The sequence below is a fragment of the Mustela nivalis genome, assembly GCF_964662115.1.
Source record: "Mustela nivalis genome assembly, contig: HAP1_SCAFFOLD_1172, whole genome shotgun sequence".
NCBI lineage: Eukaryota > Metazoa > Chordata > Mammalia > Carnivora > Mustelidae > Mustela > Mustela nivalis.
This window is the reverse complement of record NW_028135492.1, coordinates 21,841-41,281: the sequence shown is the minus strand read 5'-3', so window position 1 is coordinate 41,281 and position 19,441 is coordinate 21,841. Positions and strand designations below refer to the sequence as shown.

General features: G+C 52.2%; 1 protein-coding gene across 11 annotated transcripts in view; it reads left to right on the top strand.

Moving 5' to 3' along the window:
• The window catches only part of LOC309857750 (trinucleotide repeat-containing gene 18 protein-like), an 83,271-nt gene that overhangs the window by 49,558 nt on the left and 14,272 nt on the right, over window positions 1-19,441 (top strand). For 10 of the 11 annotated variants that reach the window (XM_082750507.1, XM_082750506.1, XM_082750508.1 and 7 more), the window contains 3 exons: window positions 3,227-3,499; window positions 8,142-8,390; window positions 18,093-18,523. In XM_082750507.1, the coding sequence (XP_082606633.1) occupies window positions 3,227-3,499; window positions 8,142-8,390; window positions 18,093-18,523 (953 nt within the window). Of the gene's footprint in view, window positions 1-3,226; window positions 3,988-8,141; window positions 8,391-18,092; window positions 18,524-19,441 lie in introns of those variants that run through there. The other variant, XM_082750499.1, reaches the window with a different exon arrangement.

Below are 19,441 nucleotides of genomic sequence, written 5' to 3'. Positions count from 1 at the left end.
TCCAGGTGGCTGCCCTACGTTGTGCCCTGGGGGTGGACCGCCCGGGTGGGGAGCGTAGAACCGGGAAGCGCAAATGTTGCTGGACTGAGGGGGCTGCTCGTCCTCTCACTGGCTGGAGCCTGCTGCATGGGAGCTCCTTCCCTGGGCCCTCGGGAACGCGGCTTTCCTGAGCCGGGGTCCCCAGACTTGGGCCTGGGGCCTCCTCCTGTGGCGTGTAGTAGGTGCTCCTGGGTGTGCGTGCGCGCCTGCGCAATGGTTGGCCTTTCACGGCCTTGGGTGGTGCATAGTAGGTGCGCCTGGGTGTCCGTGCGCGCGGGCAGATGGCTGGCCCTTCACAGCCTTCAGTGGCGCGTAGTAGGTGCTCTGAGTCCGCGCGTGTGCGTGCGCGCTGGTAGATGGCTGGCCCTTCAGTGGCGCATAGTAGGTGCGCCTGGGTGTGAGTGTGCGTGTGTGCATGTGTGCCTGAGCAGAAGGCTGGCTCTTCACGGCCTTCAGTGGTGTGTAGTAGGTGTGTAGGGTGTGTGTGTGTGTGCGCGGGCGTGTGCACAGGCAGATGGCTGGCCCTTCACAGCCTTCAGTGACCCATAATAGGTGCTCCCGGGTCTGTGTGCAGTCTCTGCTGGCTCTGGGACGCTATGTGGCAGATGCTGTGTGTGCAGATGGCTGGTCTTCCATGGGCCTGTGGTGGTGGGTAGTAGGTGCTCCTTGGTGTGTGTGTGAGTGGAGCCCCAAATGCCCAGAACCCAGGCATACAAAGCCAGTGGCTGCTGTAGAAAGGCCTGGAGGGGCTTCGCATGCAGCTCCCACCAGTCCTCAGCAGGGTCTGTTGCGGGAGTCCCCATGCCCTGACTCAGGTGGAGGGCTTTTTTGTTTGGACTGCCTGGATGTGGGTATCTGGGCTTTTGATCGGCTCTTCTTGGTTTATAGGAAGAGTGGTTGGATGTGAAGTGCAGGAAGGTAGACACCTGTAATGCTATTAAAGTTTGTTTTCTTGAGGAAAGGAAATAAAGTGTTTATGGACTTGGAGTTAAATTCTTGTTGCCCTCACAGGACTGTTGTGAGCTCTAGTGAGTTCACGTTGGTAAAAGCTGGCTGTGGCATAAGTTTAAGCTGCTGCTGTTGTTGGTGTCTTTTGTTTTTGTTTTTGTTTTTTTCTTTTAACATTTGTATGTTTGGTTACTCAGGACTAATGGGTCTCTAGGGCTGACGTAGAGACAAATATGTGAGGTAAACAGCTCCTTTGTGCCTTATGTGTTGAGGACATGCTTGATTGCCATAGCTTTTGTGGCCCTCAGCTTTGGATGGGTATGATACGACTAGGTCCATGGCTACCATGAGCTCATCTCAGAACTCATAGTCCCAGAGGAGGAGGAAAGAAGGACTCTCTGATATTTTCATCTCTGGGTTTTAGAATGTTGGAGGGAATGGGGAGTTGCTGTCTTGACTGCAAGAAGCATCCTGTCCTTGTGCATCTGGAGGCCAGAAATGAGCTCAGTTTCCGAGGTCTTTGGCGTGTTCTGAGCCAGTGAGTCCCCTGTGTGCAAATGTTTGCACGCACAAAGCCATATTCGGATTGCTTGTCTATTACACCGGTGTCGAAAATTCCACTGTCCAGGTGAGAGAAGGGAGTTAAAGTTGCAGCAGAGCGATCAGATCTGTGTCCAACTAGATGCTGGCTATAGTAGGTAGCTGGCTCTGAGGAGAGTTCCTCGTTTGTTTAAGTAAGCTGCATGCCCAGTGCAGAGCCCAAGGTGGGGCTCGATCTCATGACCCTGAGTTCCAGACCTGAGCTGAGATCAAGAGCCGGCCGCTTAACCAGCTAAGCCACTCAGGCATCCCTCGTTTGTATTTTTCACGTAGGCTTTTCTGTAGGTAGATGAGAGGACGCAGTCACAAAGAAGCCAAGAGTGTTTTCTAGCACAGAGATGGGTGGCAGGATACAGGAAGAGAGAAAACAGCTTTGTTTTTCAACTTTGGGTTGTTGGGGTTGGGAGACATGCATGCCTGGTGGGAAGCCAGCTCGGTCATCATCACCCTCAGTGTTGCCAGCCGGGGATGTGGGCTTGGGAAGGATGGACAGGCGTGATGGGGTTTGTCTGTGTTACCCCTGCCTAGAGTTCTGAGGCCATCCTGGAGTTGGGGTCTTAGTTGGAGTGGAAAGCATAGGTAGGTATAGGCGGAGGCAGCCAGAGGACGGAAACTGCCTCTGCCTCTGCCTCACTCCCGCACCCGACACGTGCCCGTGCCCATGTAGTTTCTTGTGGGCATGGAGATGGTAGGTGCTGCCAGAGCTTAGCTCTGGTCCGTTACTGTTCCTCGTGTTCAGCGTGGATTTTATCAGATCACGGGATTACAGTCTTTGGCTGTGGAGCTGTTTTTTCCAATGAGATCTTGCTGGACAGCCCAGCCCCATTTATAAAACGGATCAAAATGGCATGAGAACGTTTGGGTTGAGGTTGGAAGGGGCCAGAGCTGTGCCCGCTTGATGGTCCCCTTTCCCTAAAGCTGGGTGATCCTCTCCCCGGAAAGCTTGGGAACCCTGGCCTTCCCGCGCTGTGCAGGAAGGCAGGAGACTTGGGGGAAGCCAGCAGCAGTGTGCTGGTAATGACGCCCTTTGATAGGAATTCTTGAGTTGGAACATCACTTGCCAGTTTCCTTGGTGTGACTGCGTTCGGTGGCCATTACGATGCTGCTGGGCGGGGAGTTGGGATGCGTGTGTGTGTGTGTGTGTGTGTGTGTATGTGTGTAACTGCTCCCCAGTCTGCCTGCGCCGCCCAGCACGCCACCGCAAACTGCTCTTCTGGAGTAGAAGAGCTTTACCCGAGCCCTTCTTTTCTTGTGTCTTGTCTCTCCTCAAAAGGAGCCGTGGGCTGGGTTTAGTGACCTCCATGGCCCTGGCTCAGGCCTTCCTGAAAGTAGGGCTCTTGCCTGCCCTGGGGCCCGGAAAGGCTGTTGGCAGAGGTGGCTGCGTGGTGGGTCTGGAAAGGACGAGCTCTATGAGGCCTGTGGCCCGGGGGCCTCCCAGGCGAGAGTCGAGTTCCAGGCCAGGGAGAAGAGGTCTAGGCGGTGGGACATGGCCTGTTGCACGGCCGGTAGGCACTCGGAGCTTTCTGCCCCGGCGCGCCAGGGCGTTCTCAGAGCCACTGAGAGTGACGAGGGACGCCAGCCCCTCCGTCTCCTCCCAGCGCTCCATGACTTACTTTATTAAAAACTACTTTGACTGCAGATACGGACTCAGAGGAAGACGAAGAATTCCTGAAGGACGAGTGGTCTGCCCAAGGCCCGTCCAGCTCCAAACTGACGTCTTCCATCCTGTGTGGCATGGTGGCAAAGAACAAGCCCCCCGGAGGCCCCAAGCTGACCAAGAGGGGCCTGGCGGCCGCCCGGACTCTGAAACCCAAGCCGGCCACCGGCAGGAAGCAGCCCTTTTGTTTGCTGCTTCAAGAGGTCGAGGCCCGTTCCTCCTTCAGCGATTCCTCGGAGGACTCGTTTGACCAAGGTTACTAGCTCCAAACACAAAGTACCTTCCGTGTTTTCTAGCGAGAGAGAGAGTGAGTGAGAGAGAGCGCGAGAGAGCGAGCGAGCAGGAGATGGCAGGAGATGGCGGGCAGAGGTGGCCCACCTGGGACGCCTCGGGAAGGGCGGCCATCTTGGTTCTTGGCAGCGTAGCCTGCTGTATCCGCCTGAGTCCTTCTATTTTTGTTGTTATTTGTACCTGTATCGTTGTGATAACGCCACGGCCTGGCTCTTTTTGAGCCTTTATACGGACTGTTTTTAGTCTCCCCCTCCTCCGCGCTCCCCCTCTGCCCCCCTCCTCGCCTCCTCTGCCCCCCTAGACCGCAGGCCTGGGTCGGGTTCTCTCGGAGGCCTCCCGGGGGGACATTTTGTAAATGGAATTCTGTCGTGTGGGCGTGTGACTTGATGTTTGTACCGCGATTTTGGTAATACCAAGCTTTATTAAACATACCGAGTTCATTTTTAACTAAACCCGTGTGCCTTGTCTCTCTTGCTGTGTCCTTACTAGACCATTAGGTTGCCGCTCCCCTCATTCGTTCCTCCTTCCCCTCCCCCTGCCTCCCGCACCCCTACCTCCCCCAAGGGCTAGAGCTGGAAGAGGCCGTCTGCCACTCTTCTCTGTTACTCAAATATCCCTGGTAGCTGTTGGCATGCGTTCATTTCTCAGGCTTAAAGTCAGCTGTGCTCACCTCCAGCTTCATCTTTTGTTTTTGTTTTGTTTTGTTTTTTAGCTGCCTGTTTGTTTTTTTATTTTCTTAAAGCTCTATTCCTGTGTAACAGCGGTTTAAAAATATAAACACTTGTTTTCTAACACGTATTTCTGTTTTAAAGGGCGTGTAGGCAGTGCAGGGTCAAGACCATTTGCCGCCCCGAGTTTTGTTGTGAGATTGGAAAGCGTGGGCTTCATTGCCACGTTGAGCGGCGGGGGGCCCGGGGCTTCGGAGAGAGCACTGGCCACTGAGCCCACAGGCCTGGTCAGCTGGCAGCACCCCCCAGCCCATCTGCCTCACCTGTGAGGAGAGGGTGTGGTTCTGTGATCCCGGTGGACATCCTGGTTTTGTCGTCCCAGGGACAAGTGGGAGAGCCAGGGGATTCTTAAGTGTTTCCTCACCCTGGTTTAGGGATTTGCTTCTGGGTGGAGCCCCTTCAGGGATTCCCAGAGTCTAGACCTCGTGCCCCCCTGGGGTGGGGCCCGGGCATGCAGGGGCCCACCTGGACGGGAACTGGCTCAGGCCCTGGGACCAGAGGCTACCCTGACTCCAGCTGTGCTCCCGTTCCTGGTCTGCTTTCTCCCTGCCCGCACCCCCATCCTGACTTGTCCAGATCCATTTGGGTGACCAGGAAATGGCACAGCAGGGAGCCAGATGCCCTTGGGACCCATGTTCTCTTGGGCTGCTGCGAGAGAATGGAGTTTGGGCCAAGGAAGTGGGGAATTCACTAACTCACCAGTCAGCCTCCTTTGCCCCCGAGTCCTGGCCTCTGGACCAGTCTGGCTGGTTCACAGTTCTCTTTCCTCCCTCCCTGACCTGCTCCTCTCCCCTCTTGGCTCCTCCCCTTTAAAGCCAGAGTTCCAGCTTCTGTGAGTTGAAGCTCTCCTGCCCCAGCCCCGACCCCATAGAGAAGCAGGCAGCCCCTTCAGATGTCTTGGCACAGAGTGGGCAGAGGGAGCCAGAGGCCCCTCAGAGCAGGCCAGACGTGGCAGCGGAGAGAGCCCAGATAGGGGAGGCGAGGGGCCCTGCCGCACGCGTACACAGACACAGACACACACACACACGCGCGCACACACACACACACACACACACAACGCTGGTCAGGTCTTGACAGGGATATTTGGGTAATAGGGTCTTCCTGACATCCGGTACTAAAACACCTGACTGCTTGGCTTTCTAGTGTCTGCTCTCTCCCCCCCAGCAGCTTGACCATACCCTCCCCCTTGATCCCTGCCCATGATGCTTTGAATGTCTGTTTTGGTCTCTTGCATTTGCTCTCACGCTGCACTCTGGACGCAAAGCGAAGGCTGGGAGTAGGGCAGACGGCGCAGCGGGTCACTGAGCTTGGGTCCGAGCCTGGCTCGTTGCTCCGTAGGTAGGCAAAACCCTTTTCTTTGTGTCCCCCTGCACCTCCCCTCCTCGGGGTTTGCCCCCATCGGCTATGGCAGCAGCGGATTGCTTTGGCATTTATCGATCGGGTTTTAGAAAACCAAACCGAACCAAGCTACACCAGACGACCCCACATACCGAGCCAAGAGTTTTTTTGGTTTTGGTTTTTGTAAGAAAAAGTTTTTCTGTATTACCTTGGGCTGCTTTGTTGGGACTTTTCCTACCTCTGCCCTTGGTAGGCTCTCTCGCCTCAGGTGTGGACAGCTCCAGAAAGGCTTCCTTGGTCCGGAGATACCCCCTCACCCCCGCCACTGCTCCCCCTGCCCCGCATACCCCAGCCTGAGCAGACCAGCCACCATGGGAAGCAGCCAGTGGGGGCTTCTCAGGCTCATAGCAGCCGGAGGTGGGGAGGGTCTCCAGAGACCACCAATCTTGCTTTGTGGGAAGCGAACCCTGGTTTTGGGTTTTTCCTTCCAAGTACTTTTTCCACGTCGAGGTGCGGGGATTGGGCTGCTGCTGGCTGACTGGTATCCAATATAGACATTCCAGGCATCCAGAAACCCAGAGCCAGCCCTCCCCCACTGTACGTTGCTGGTGGGGAATCTTTCTGGATGGGGGAGAGTTCTGGAGTCTCCACACCTGAGCCGCCAGGGAAGGCGTTCTCTAGAAGGGAAAACTGGCCACACGTCTGATTCTGTGCCCCCACCCCAGCCAGCCACCGCCCACCCCCCCCGCCCGCCACCCTGCTCAAATTGGCCGACCCCAGGGAGGCCTGATGTGGGGGACCCAGGCGCTGCCGAAAGTCTGCCTACACTTAGCCTGCTTTGCCGCTGTGGCCCACTGGGGCGGAGACAACCATGTGATGTCCGCAATGTGGATGGATCGCAAGTGTGCACTGCCTGCTTGCCGCCTGCCTGCCCCGCTGGCCTCCATCCTGCTTCATCCATTGCTCTGGGAGCCGGGCCTCCCCCACTTCCTCTCCCTCTTCCCTCTCCTCCCCATCCTCCTCTTCCTCTTAACAACCCTCTGTCTCTGCCTCCTTCCTTTCTCAACACCCTTCAGGGATTCCTGCAGCTCACATCCACCTCCCTCACCCCAGAGACCCAGGCTCCCTTGGAAAGTTGGGTAGGCAGACCCCCTGCCGCCCTTGGTGCACCCGGGGCCACCACTTGGGGCTGCTGGTTGCACCCAAGCAAGCAGAGGTGGCTCGGGGTGTGGCAGGAGAACATGGAGTTGGCTGGCTGTGTCTGCCCCTCTCCATTCCCTTAGCCCAGGCATTCCCTGCCCAAGATAGAGTGGGGGGTGGGGGGGGGTATGGGCCACCTTATCTGCTGCAGAGAGTCGCCTCTGGCCTTGCCTGGCCCTGCCCTGGGCTAGTGGCCCCCAGAGCCACCATCACGTGCCCAGCACTCCAGGCAGAGGTAGCGGGTGTCCCTGGGCAGTTAGCCCCCAGTGCCCTCGCCTGCCCACTCTGGCGGTGTAAGGCTGTCTCCCTGGGAAGGTCAGGAGCAAGGTTGTAATCTCCCTGCAGTCTCTGTTCTTGGTGGAGAGCTTGGTTCACGTGCAGGGAACACCCCCTTCTAGGAGACACTGGGTGACAAGACACCCAAGGAGCCCTGGGTTTGAGTTCTGCCCGAGTGCTCGGCCACGCCAAGCCTCAGTCCCCTGGCGCAGAGTGAGGAGAGCTGACCTGCGTGCCCTCCCTCCCTGGCTCCTCGTAGATCAGGAGGCATAGCCAGCTTGTGGCTCCCTTGGCCCTGGGGACAGCAGTTTCTTTTTGTACAACAGGCTGGTCCTGTTTCTGTTTGGTCCTTGTTCAGCCTGCAAAGTGCTTTCTCCTTAGCTGGGTGCGTGGCTTGGGAGGGCCGGCCCATGCCACAGATGAGCAAAAGTGCTCCCAAAGGGCCAGGATTTACCCCAGGCTCCCCAGCTCAGGGGAATCGCTGGGAGTCAACTTTGGACCCCAGAGCCTGCTCAAGAAGAGATAGAACTCTACCTTCTCCTGTCACTAGCCTCAGAACCCATGCCCCGCCACCCCCACCAGGCCCCTGAGTCCCTGGCACCCTCACCCCACCCCCTCTCCGCCCCTCCCTGGCCTCCTCTTTTCTCTTCTCCTGCCTCCTTTCTCAGCCTTCATGTTGTACGTCGGGGCGTGTGTGTGCGTGTGTGCGTGAGATGGTGGAGAGAGCTGTCTCCAGTCCTTGTCCGTGTGTCTGTCCCCCTCCCCACGGCACAGGTGCATGTTCGTGTTCCCCCTTACAGAAACCCTCTGATTCCCAAAGCTGCTGCCCACCTCTGGGCTGTCCAGGATGCCCGCATCTTGGGCTTGCTTTGATGGGGGCACTGGGCCATTGGCAGGGGTGGGGGGATCTGTGGGCTGGTATCGGAACCACCCCCGGCTGATGAGGAGTGAGGTGCTAGGCTGGAGCCGTGCACCTCTCGCTGGTGCTCCGGCTGAGTCGGGGCGGTGGGGGGCGGTACCTGCTGAGGCCAAGGCTCTGACTCGCCCCCTGTTTTCTGCACCAGATGAGAGCTCCGAGGAGGAGGACGAGGAGGATGAGCTGGAGGAGGAGGAGGAGGAGGCCGCCGGCGGCTATAGGCTGGGGGCCCGAGAGCGGGCCCTGTCGCCAGGCCTGGAGGAGAGTGGGCTGGGCCTGCTGGCTCGCTTTGCAGCCAGCGCCCTCCCCAGCCCCACAGTGGGGCCATCGCTATCAGTGGTGCAGCTGGAGGCCAAGCAGAAGGCCCGGAAGAAGGAAGAGCGGCAGAACCTGATGGGTAAGTACGTACCCGCAGGTGGCACACAGGGACACCACTGTCCCATCCTGCAGGCCGGAAACAGGCTCGGAGAAGGGTAGGGGCAGAGCTGGGGGTTGGGGGAGCCCTGCCTTGTGGGCCAGCCCCATATGAGCAGAGTGGTACTGGTACTTGCCTCAGGAGGTGGTTCCAGAGCTATGCAGACTGACCTTCACTGTTCATGCCCCTGACTTGCCCTGTCATAGCCTGACTCCCCCATTTTAGGTGCCTGGTGATAGGTAGCTCCAGGAAGCAGAGAGGCCTCAGGTCTGCACCGTGGGGGGCTGTAGAAGCCCAAGGAGGCTGCTCCAGGCAGGGAATACCTAGGCTGACCCATGAGAGAGAGATGGGAATCGGCTAAGCATACTTAGAACTAGAGGTACAGGCCCGCTAAGTCTGGGCATTCGAGGCAATTCACTTGGTGAGATGGGCATGAGGCTTGGGGTTGGGGCCTGGAAAAGGTCATCACTGGGGGTGGTCACGTGCCCTGTTACTGTTAGCTGTGATTACCCTCCCATTTCCCTGATGGGCAGATGGAGACAGCAGGAGGCTAGGCCTTGTCCTGGCCCTACTTCCTTCCTCTTTACATCCCCAGCCTTCTTGAGACAAACAGGGGACCACCTTCTAGGCCCACCCCCATTCTCGCCTGGCCAAGTATCCCCTCATGGGGTTCTGGGGAACATGGGTGTGCAGGGTGTGCACTCACCTGGCCTCAGCCTGGTTAAGTCCTCGGCCTGGCCTTCCTGCCCTTTTCTGAACCTCCGGGGTCCATGTGAGGCCCTCTGGCAGGGGCTGTGACAGGGAGAATGAGCACTAGGATGCTAGCCTGTTCTACCCCCTGGATCTCCCCCAGTGCCCCTGGCTTCATGTCCTGCCCGCTATAGGATAAAAGCTCATTCCTTTTAAAAAAAAAAAAAAAAAGCTCATTCCTATGGTCTGTACCACGTCATGGGACCTCATCTCTGGAGCAGCCTCACAGTCTTCAGGCCCTGACCTTGCCTCTTTCAGCTCTTCGTTCTCCCTCCCTTTCACCCCCACCATGTCCTGCCATTGTTCCCTGGGGGATTTGGGCCTGGCTCTTCTGGGCAGTGGCGCTGGCTTCCCTTCTGCATACTCCTCTTGGGTATTTTTCGTACATAAGCGGCTGGAGGGCTCTTAAAGCTCAAACTTGACCAGACCACTTCCCCTGCTGAGAACCTCTGACTGGTTCCCTGATGTCCCGTGGTCACATGCCACCTGTCTGACCCCTTCCCCATTAGGCTTGTGGCTACCCAGACAGCAGCATCCTGTCCACAGCCCCTGTCCTCATCCCTGAATGCATCAGCCATCTTAGAATTTGCAGGCTTCTGTGTTTTATCCCGGTTCTCAACTGTATTGGCAAAGAGTTTCCCTTTTTACACTTTAAAGTCTGAGGGGTCTGTAGTGATGTCTCCTTTTTCATTGTCAAACCAGATAATTTGTTTCTGCTGTTTCTTGATCAGCATGACTGGAAGTTATCAATTTCACCAATTTCTGCTCTTTCTTATTTCCTTCCTTCTCTTTCAGTGTGTTTCCAACCACTTCCTATTTTTTAACATGCAGGCTTAGGTAATCAGCTTGGGACGTTTTCTTGTGGAGACCTTCGAAGTTCTCTCTGAAGCTTTCTTTAGCTGCATCTCTCATGTTGTCTGTTGTCCTTTTTTCATTATTACTCTCAGTTCAACACATTTCTTAACTTGTGATTTCTACTTTTCATTCAGTGATTAGTTAGAAGTATTATTTTCCAAATATTGGTGGGGGTTACCTGGCTATTACATTACTGATTTCTAATGTCATTCCATCTTGGTTAGAGAAAAGACTCTGTAATTGCAGTCTTTTAAAACTAAAACTTTGAGGCCATATGGTATTTCATAGTAAATGTATCATGTGCACTTAAAGAATGTGTATTCTGGGGCATCTGGGTGGCTCAGTGGTTAAGTGTCTGCCTTTGGCTCAGGTCATGATCCCAGGGTCCTGGGATCGAGTCCCGCATCAGGCTCCCTGCTCAGCCAGAAGCCTGGTTCTCCCTCTCCCACTCCCCTTGCTTGTGTTCCCTCTCTCATTGTCTCTCTCTCTGTTAAATAAATAAATAAAATCTTAAAAAAAAGAATGCGTATCCTGATGCCATTATATACAGTGCTCTGTAAATCATTCAATTCTATCAGGCAAGGCAGTGTGATTGGAGGTGTTAAGATCTTGTGAATCTTTGCTGGTTTTTGTCTAGTGTTATCAGTTGCTTACAGATGGGTATAAAACCTCCACCTGTGATTGCAGGATTTTCTTTCTCCTTGTAATTTAATCCTATAGATGTTTGCTTCCTCTATTTGAAGCTCTATTAGGTACATATATACATTTATGATTTCCTGTTTTCCTGTTAAATTGGTCTTTTTATCATTACAAAGTGTTCTTTTCTATCTCTTAGTATGTTTTGTTTCGAAATCCCTTTTATGTGGTAGTAAACAGTCACTACACCTGTCTTAAGCTTCCTATTTGCATGGTATATCTTTTCCCGGTCAGTTACTGTCATCTTATCTTTATCTTCATATTTATTTATTTATTTAAAAGATTTTATTTATTTATTTGACAGACAGAGATCACAAGTAGGCAGAGAGGCAGGCAGAGAGAGAGGAAGGAAAGCAGGCTCCTTGCTGAGCAGAGAGCCTGATGCGGTGCCCAATCCCAAGACCCTGGGATCACAACCCGAGCCGAAGGCGGTGGCTTTAACCCACTGAGCCACCCAGGTGCCCCTCATCTTCATATTTAAAGTGAGTCTCTTATAGACAGCTTAACAGTTGGGTCCTTTTCCTTTTTTTTTTTTTTTTTAAGATTTTATTTATTTATTTGTCAGAGAGAGAAAGAGAGGGGGAGAGAGAGAGCACACACAAGCAGGCAGAGTGGCAAAGGCAGAGGAGGCAGAGAGAGAAGCAGGCTCCCCACGGAGCAAGGAGCCCGATTCGGGACTGGATCCCAGGACCCTGGAATCATGACGTGAGCCAAAGGCAGCTGCTTAACAGACTGAGCCACCCAGGCACCCCAGGGGAGTTTTAGGTTCATAGCAAAATTGAGAGGAAGATACAGAGATTTCTCTATGCCCCCTGCCTCCCCACCACATGCACAGCCTCCCCCATTATCAACATTCTCCCTCCCAGTGGTTTCGCTTGTTACCACTGAGGAACCTGCAGGCCACAGACGTGTCACTGTCACCCAGAATCTGTAGTTTACATTAGGATTCGCTCCTGGTGTTGTACAATTTTTGGGTTTGGGCAGACATATGTAGGCACCATTGTACTGTCCTACAGAGTAGTTTCACTGCCTAAAAGTCCTTCGTACCCCACCCCTTCATCTGTCCAAAGCTGCTATAAACATCTGTATACAGTTTTTTTGCATGTGGATGTAAGTTTTCAGCTCCTTTGGGTAAATATCAAGGAGTGTGACTGCTGGGTCACATGGTAGGAGTCCTTTTGGTTTTATAAGAAATTGCTGTAATTGTCTTATGTGGTGGCTGCCCCGTCTTTTTTTTCTTTTTTAAGATTTTATTTATTTATTTGACAGAGAGATTTATCACAAGTAGGTGGAGAGGCAGGCGGGGCTGGTGCGGGGGCGGGGGGGGGGAAGCAGGCTCCCCGCTCAGCAGAGAGCCGGATGTGGGGCTCCATCCCAGGACCCTGATATCATGACCTGAGCCGAAGGCAGAGGCCTAACCACTGAGCCACCCAGGCACCTGTGTGATGGTATCTTGTTTGAATTTGCCTCTCCCTAGGAACATGACGTGGGACATCTTTTTGTTTGCTTATTTGCCATCTGTGTAACTTGCAGTGACATGTCTTTTAGGATTTTTGACCCACTTTTTAAATTGGGTTGTTTTCTTAATGTTGGATTTTAAGAGTTCTTTATCTGGTTTTGGAAAACAGTCCTTTATCAGGTGTGTCTTTTGCAAGTATTTTCTCCTAGGCTGTGGCTTGTCTTTTCATTCTCTTTATAGTGTCTTAAACAGAGCAGAAATGTAAAATTTTAGGAAGTCCAGCTTCTGTGGATTGGTCCTTTGGTGGTGGTGTATCTAAGGGTTCACTGCAAGACTCAAGGTCATCTAAATTTCTCCTACATTATCTTCGAGGAGATTTTGAATTTTGCGTGTTACCTTTAGGCCTGTGATCCGTTTGGAGTTAATTTTTTTTTTTTCATTTTGAGTTAATTTTTTTTTTTTCACTTTGAGTTAATTTGTAAAGGGTGTAAGATTTGTTACATTTTCTTTTTTGCCTGTGCATCTCCACTGGTTCCAATACCATTTGTTGAAAAGACATCCTTTTCTCCATTGTATTGCCTTTACTCTGTTGTGAAAGATTATTTGACTATATTAATGGGAGTCCATTATGGAGCTCTCTTCTGTTCCATTAATCTGGTTGTCTTGTCTTTTGCTGATAACTCGATAACTCGCTGTCATGATCATTGTAGCTTTATAGTAAGCCTCGCAGCTGGGTTCTTCTAGTCTCAGACTTTGTTCTTCTTCTTCCATCTTGAGCTGGCCATTCTGGGTGTCTTGGGTCTCCATGTAAACTTTGACATTAGTAGGCTTGGTATCCACTTTTGGGATGTTGTGCAGAATTGTATTGAATCCATAGCCCAAATTGGGAAGAATGAACATTTTGACAGTATCAGGTCTTCTTCTCCTTGAGTGTGGAAATGATTTTTCATCAGGACTTTGTAGTTTTCATCCCATAGATCTTGTGCATATTTCGTTAGATTTAACCTAAGTATTTCATTTTGGGGAGTGCTAACGCAAACAGTATCGTGTTCTAAATTCCAAATTCAACTGATTAATTTCTAGTATGTAGGAAAGTGAGCGACTTTATATACATGAAGGTTGTAAAATGTGTCCTTGCTGTAATGGCTTATCAGATCCAGGAGATTTTTTGGTTGATTGTGTGAGGTTTTCTACATAGACTCTTAATGTCGTCTGTGAACAAAGGCAGCTTTCTATCTTCCTTCCCTGTCAATATACTTTCTTTCCCTTGTCTTACTCCATTAGCTAGGACTTGTAGCAGTATGATACTGAAAACAAGTGGTAACTGGGGCATCCTTGCCTTGTTCCTGATCTTAGTGGGAAATCCTCTAGTTTTTCTCAATAAGTATGATGGAGGGTTTATATGGTTCTTCTTTATCAAGTTCAGGAAGTTCTCCTCTATTCCTGGTTTAGTGAGAGTTTTTATTATGAATTTGGGCTGGATTTTGTCAAATGCTTTCTATTAATATGATGAGATTTTTTTCTTCTTTGGGCTGTTGATGTAATGGATTACAGTAATTGATTTTTGGATGTTGAACAATAAATCTCACCTAGTTGTGGTGTATAATTTTTTTTCATACCTTGTTGGATTTCACTTGCTAATATTTTGTTGAGTATTTTTTGCATTTATGTTCATGAGAGATACTGGTCTGTAGTTTTCTTATACTGTCATCTTCTGGTTTAATACTTCTGGTATTAGAGTAATTCTGGCCTCCTAGAATGAGTCGGAAGTATTCCCTCTGCTTCTATCCTCTGGAAGAGATTGTAGAGAAATGGCTTAATTTCTTCCTTAAATGTTTGGTTAAATTCAGCAGTGACCTCATCTGGGCGTGGCATTTTCTGTTTTAAAGGTTATTAATTATTGATTCAATCGCTTTAATAGATAAAGGTCTACTCAGATTGTTTCTTCTTGTGTGACTTAAGACCTTATGGCTGGATAATACTGCATTTTATGAATGTACCACATTTGGTTTATCTACTTAATGGGTTTTGTTTCCTTTTTTGGGCTGTCATGAATAATGCAGCTGGGAACATTGGTGTATACGTTTTTGTGTGGACGTGTGTTCAGTTGTGGCTACAGATCTAAGGGTGCATGCACTTGCTGGGTTATCTGGTAACTTGGTATTTAACCTTTTGAGGAAATGCCAAACTTTTCCAAAGTGGCTGTACCACTTATATTTCCCCCAGCACTCTGTGAGGGTTCCCATTTCCTCCCCAGTTCCTCCCCAATACCTGTTAATATGTGTCTTTTTTGATGATACCTTATTTCTTGGGGAGGAAGCCATTCTAGTGGGTGTGCTGTGGTCTTTCATTGTGGTTTTGATTTGGATTTCTCGTGGTGATAGGAGGACCCTTTCTTATATTTAGCAGACCTTTGTGCAGAAATGCCTATTTAAACCCTTGGCTGACTTCTTAATTGGGTTGTCATCTTGTCATTGAGTAAGAGTTCTTTGTATATTTACCTATAACGCTCTAATTAGAAACATGGTTTTGCAAGTATTTTTTCTCCCATTCTGTAAGTTGTCTAAAGTTTTAAATTTTGATGGTGACCAAAGCTATCACTTGTACTTCTGGCGTTTGCATCTTTAAAAAAAAAAAAGGATTGCCCAACCCAAGGCCAAGACTCAGTCCTGTTTGCTCCTAAGATTATGGTTTGTGACTTACATTTCGGGCTGTGATCCATTTTGAGTTAATTTTTGTGTATGGAGGGATGGAGGGGTCTTTGCCTGTGGACAGCATTGTCCCCGAATCTTTGTGTTAAGAAGTCAGTTCTCTCCACATTGAATGGTCTGGGTGCCCTAGTGGAAGAAAGATCGACAGAACATAAATATGAAGGATCATTTCTAGACCCTCTGTTCTAGTCCATCAGTGTAGATGTCTGTTCTTAGACCAGCAGCACAGTCTAGATTACCACAGGAATCTTTCTTTGTAGGAGGCTTTGCAATTGGAAAATACGAGTCCTCCATACTTGTTCTTTTTCAAGACTGTCTTTCTGCCTCAGAGACCCTTGCATTCCATATGGATTTTATGATTAGCTTGTGAATTCCTGCAAAAAAAGCCCACTGGGATTATGAATAGGAATTGTGTTAAATCAATAGGTCGTATTGGGGAGTACTGGCATCTTAACAGTGTAAATTTTTTGATCCATGAACATGGGATGTCTTTCCCTTTATTTATGTGCTTAATTTTTTCCAGCAGTGTTTATAGTTTTTACTGTACAAGTCTTGCACTAATTTTAATTTGTGAGTATTTTTTGATGCTGTTGTAAATCGAATTCATCTTTGCAGTGTTCATTGCTAGTGTATAGAAATAGAGGTGATTTTTGCATATCAATTTTGTATCCTGCAATCTTGCTGAACTCATTTGTTCTAGTAGGTTTTTAGTAGTAGTTTCTATAATACAAGATCATGTCATCTGCAAATAGAGATAGTTTTATTTTTTCCTTTCAGATGTGTATACCTTTTATTTATTTTTCTAACCTAATTGCCTAGGTTAGAATCTTCTGTATAATGTCGAATAGAAGTGGGAAGAACAGGTATCTTTGTCGTCTAATCGTCAAGGAAGAACATTCATTCTTTCACCATTAAACGTCATGTCAGCAGTGAATTTTTATGGATGTCTTTATCAGGTTGAGAACATTTCCTTCTGTTCCTGGTTTGAGTGATTTTATCATGAAAGAGTGTTGGGTTTTGTCCGTTACTTCTTCTATGTCTGTTGAGGTTGTTTGTGTGGTTTTTTGTCCTTTATTAATATGGTACATTACATTGATTTTCTTATATGTCGAAGCAACTTTCTGTTCCTGGAATAAATTTCTCTTGGTCATGGTGTATAATCTTTTTTTGTATGCTTCCCGATTATGTTCATCTCTGTTTATAAATTGTATCTTCTAAGGGACTGACCATTTAATCATTTAAATATGTTCTCCTTGGGGCACCTGGGTGGCTCAGTGGGTTAAGCCTCTGCCTTTGGCTCAGGTCATGATCCCAGGGTCCTGGGATCGAGCCCCGCATTGGGCTCTCTGCTCTGTAGGGAGCCTGCTTCCTCCCTCTCTCTCTGCCTGCCTCTCTGCCTACTTGTGATCTCTGTCAGATAAATAAAGAAAAAATCTTTAAAAAAAAAAATGTTCTCCTCTAACAATTTTTATTGTAAAGTCAGTTTTGTCTGATACTTAGTGGAGCACGTTCAGCTCTTCAGTTGCCGTTAGTGTGGTTTATATTCTTTCCATCATTTGACTTTTAGTCTCTTTGTGTCTTACCCTTCTGTTTTATATCTCTAGTGCTTTGTCGGGTCTGTTCCTCCTTTACCGCCTTATTTCTTGGGGAGGGGGTAGGAGCACAGGACTCCGGGTGGAAGTCAAGGGCACGGACTCAACTCCCTGCTGTGTCACCATGCGGCCTTGAGGCCTGGGCACGTGCTCCTGCTCTCTGGGCTTCTTGCCTGTCCCCACCCCAGGGCCCTCCGGAGAACACGCCACCACCCCCACCACGCACCGTTCTTGCTGCCCCACTGGCCTTGTCAAGTATTTAACCTCCAACCTTACTCATGCGGTCCCTCTTCCTCTTCCAAGCACGTGTCCACTGTCCATCACTGCCCTGTCCACCCGGCAGTCCCGCGCCCTAGGTGTCGTCCCTGAAGTGTTGGATGGGGTCTAGGTTTTCCAATGGGGTTCTGTCGGAGGCTGCCGTGAGACAGGGCCTCATTCCGTTACACCCAACAGCAGAAATCCAGCCTGTGTTTTATGGCCTGCACCCCTAATCAGCCATGAAAGCCCCCAGCTGCCTCCCTGTGCAGTGGGAAGTCTGTTAACAAAAGATTAATTAGTGGCATCGGTAAGCTTTGCCGGTGGCTCCCTCCCACGGAGTGTGTCCCCTCGCAGCCCAGCCCACTGCCCTGGCTGCCTCTGTTGGGTGATGGGGCTGGGCCTCCCAGAGGAGCCCTGGAGGGCAGGCTGCCAGCTGCCCTGGGGTCAGTAGGCCTGGGGTAGTGAAATTAGGGATCTGTTTCTGTGGGGCCGAGCAGGACAGGTTAGACAGATCAGTGGGCTGTGTGCCTGTGGCGATGAAGTGTGGACAGAGGACTCCCCAGGGTGCCAAGTGGACCTTCTCAGATAGGAGGCTGCAGGTGTCCAAGTAGAGGCCCGGAGAGACATGGCGGTCCAGGGCCCAGCAGTAGCTCAGGTGCTGGTTTGAAGGGCTGAAGAACAGCGGGGCATCGGGAGAGGTTTGTGTGTAGAGGAGCCCAGCAGCTCCAGGGCCTGGATTGAGTCCTGCCCCTTGTCTCTGGGAAGGGCCGAGCTTCAGGTGTGACAGGAGGGGGCCAGGCCCCAGAGCTGCACGAGTTCTGGCAGGGCCTCTCCTCTAAAAGGGAGTGGGTGCCAGGGACCTCCCCCTCTCTGAGAAGCGGCTCCAGGAAGCTGAGAGAGGCCCCGTGGGGCTCGGGGATTTCATGTGGGCTTTCCAGCTGCTTCCCTGCGGGCGTCAGGCCCTCTCTGGCCTGCCCTGGCTTCTGGGATTCCCACGGGGCGTATAGGAGGCAGAGGAGAAGCTCCTGTGGGGCCAAGCAGGAATCTTCATGGTCCCTGATGATGTTCTTGTGGGGGTTGTGGGGGTGAGGAGGAGGGAGCAGAGTCTGGGCAGCCACGGTGGGGGGAGGGGTCAGTTCGGGATAGCAGTGGGGCCAGCAGGGCCTGCCACTCAGAGGCTTGTGGCCCCGTGAGTCCTCCCCCTCCTCCTCCTCTGGGCCTCAGGTTCTCCTGGAAATGAGAAGCCTCCCTTGGAGGAGGTTGGGACCGTGGCCTTCTGCTGGCAGCCAGCGTGTCTGGGTGGGTGGGAAGTGGGGATGCCGGGAGCCCCTGTCCACAGCCGCTGCCCTCGTCCCGCATGCAGGCACGGAGTTCGAGTACACGGACTCGGAGAGTGAGGTCAAGGTGCGGAAGCGGTCGCCTACCGGGCTGCTGCGGCCCAAGAAGGGACTAGGGGAGCCCGGGCCCTCCCTGGCCTCCCCTGCACCCAGCGCCCGGGGCCCTGGTCCCACCAGCCCCGACAAGGCCAAGCTGGCGGCAGAGAAGGGGCGCAAGACCCGCAAGCTGCGGGGCGCCAAGGAGCCCGGCTTTGAGGCGGGGCCCGAGGCCAGCGACGACGACCTGTGGACTCGGCGGCGGAGCGAGCGCATCTTCCTGCATGACGCCTCAGCCGCCGCCCCAGCCCCCAGCAGCGCCGCCCCTGCTGCCACCAAGCCCAGCCGCTGCGGCAAGGGTGGCCCGCTGAGCCCCCGCAAGGACACCAGCCGTGCCAAGGACAGGAAGGACCCCAGGAAGGTAGGTGCTCCGTGCAGGGCCTGGGGGGTGGGGCGCGGCAGGAAGGGACCTGGCCTCACCCCTCCCTTACAGGGGCGGGCTCCCTCCCCTCCCGTCTCAGGGGAACACCCTCCTGTGGGAGCGAGGTGCAGGGACCCCAAAGGAGAGCACTGCCGAATCCCCCATCCCCACTTGTGATAGGGAGGCACTCGGCGTGCTTCTCGAGCAAGGGCTCTGGTAAGAGTGCCCGTCTCCGGGTTGGAGTAAGGGCCGTCACTCCCGTGAGGAGCTTGAACCATAGATCAGGGTCTCTGCGGTCACGGTTATGTGCTACATGGCTGATTGTGCCGCAGAGTCTGACTCTGTCGGTCCTCCTGTGGCGTGTGGCTCCCCCCGACCGCCTGCGGGATTCTTCCTGAATTGTCTGCCTGGGCTCCCCAGCCGGAGGATGCTTGCTTTCTGAGCTCTCTAGGACAGGCGTACTGCTCCCGTCCTTGCGCAGGCTGTTAGGAAGCTCCTGGCCCGCTGTCTCCCCACCCCCGTTTGTGTGGTTGTGTTCAGGCCTAGCAGCCGGCAGTTCAGCAGTGGCCTCTGACTCCGGCCTCCCCATCCCCAACCCCGATGGAGGGTGATCTCTTGGATAACGGTGACATTCTACAGGATGTCATGTTGAGGGATGAGATTTGGCACTGATTTCCTGTAACGGCCCGGGGAGGCAGGTGCAGTGTTCTTGGATCCTTGGCGGTGATTGTGCTCACCTGTCTGTCTACGGCTGAAGACCCGTTAGCCTTCCCCAGGCCTTGGAGGGAAGGTGCTGGATACTACAGCGTGCTCGTGGTGGTCTCACCAGATGGTCCGCCGTAGGGCTCAGGTGGCCTCTCACCCCTTTACCACTTTGTACGTCCTTTATCAGCAAAGGGAAACTGCTGTCCGCTCATG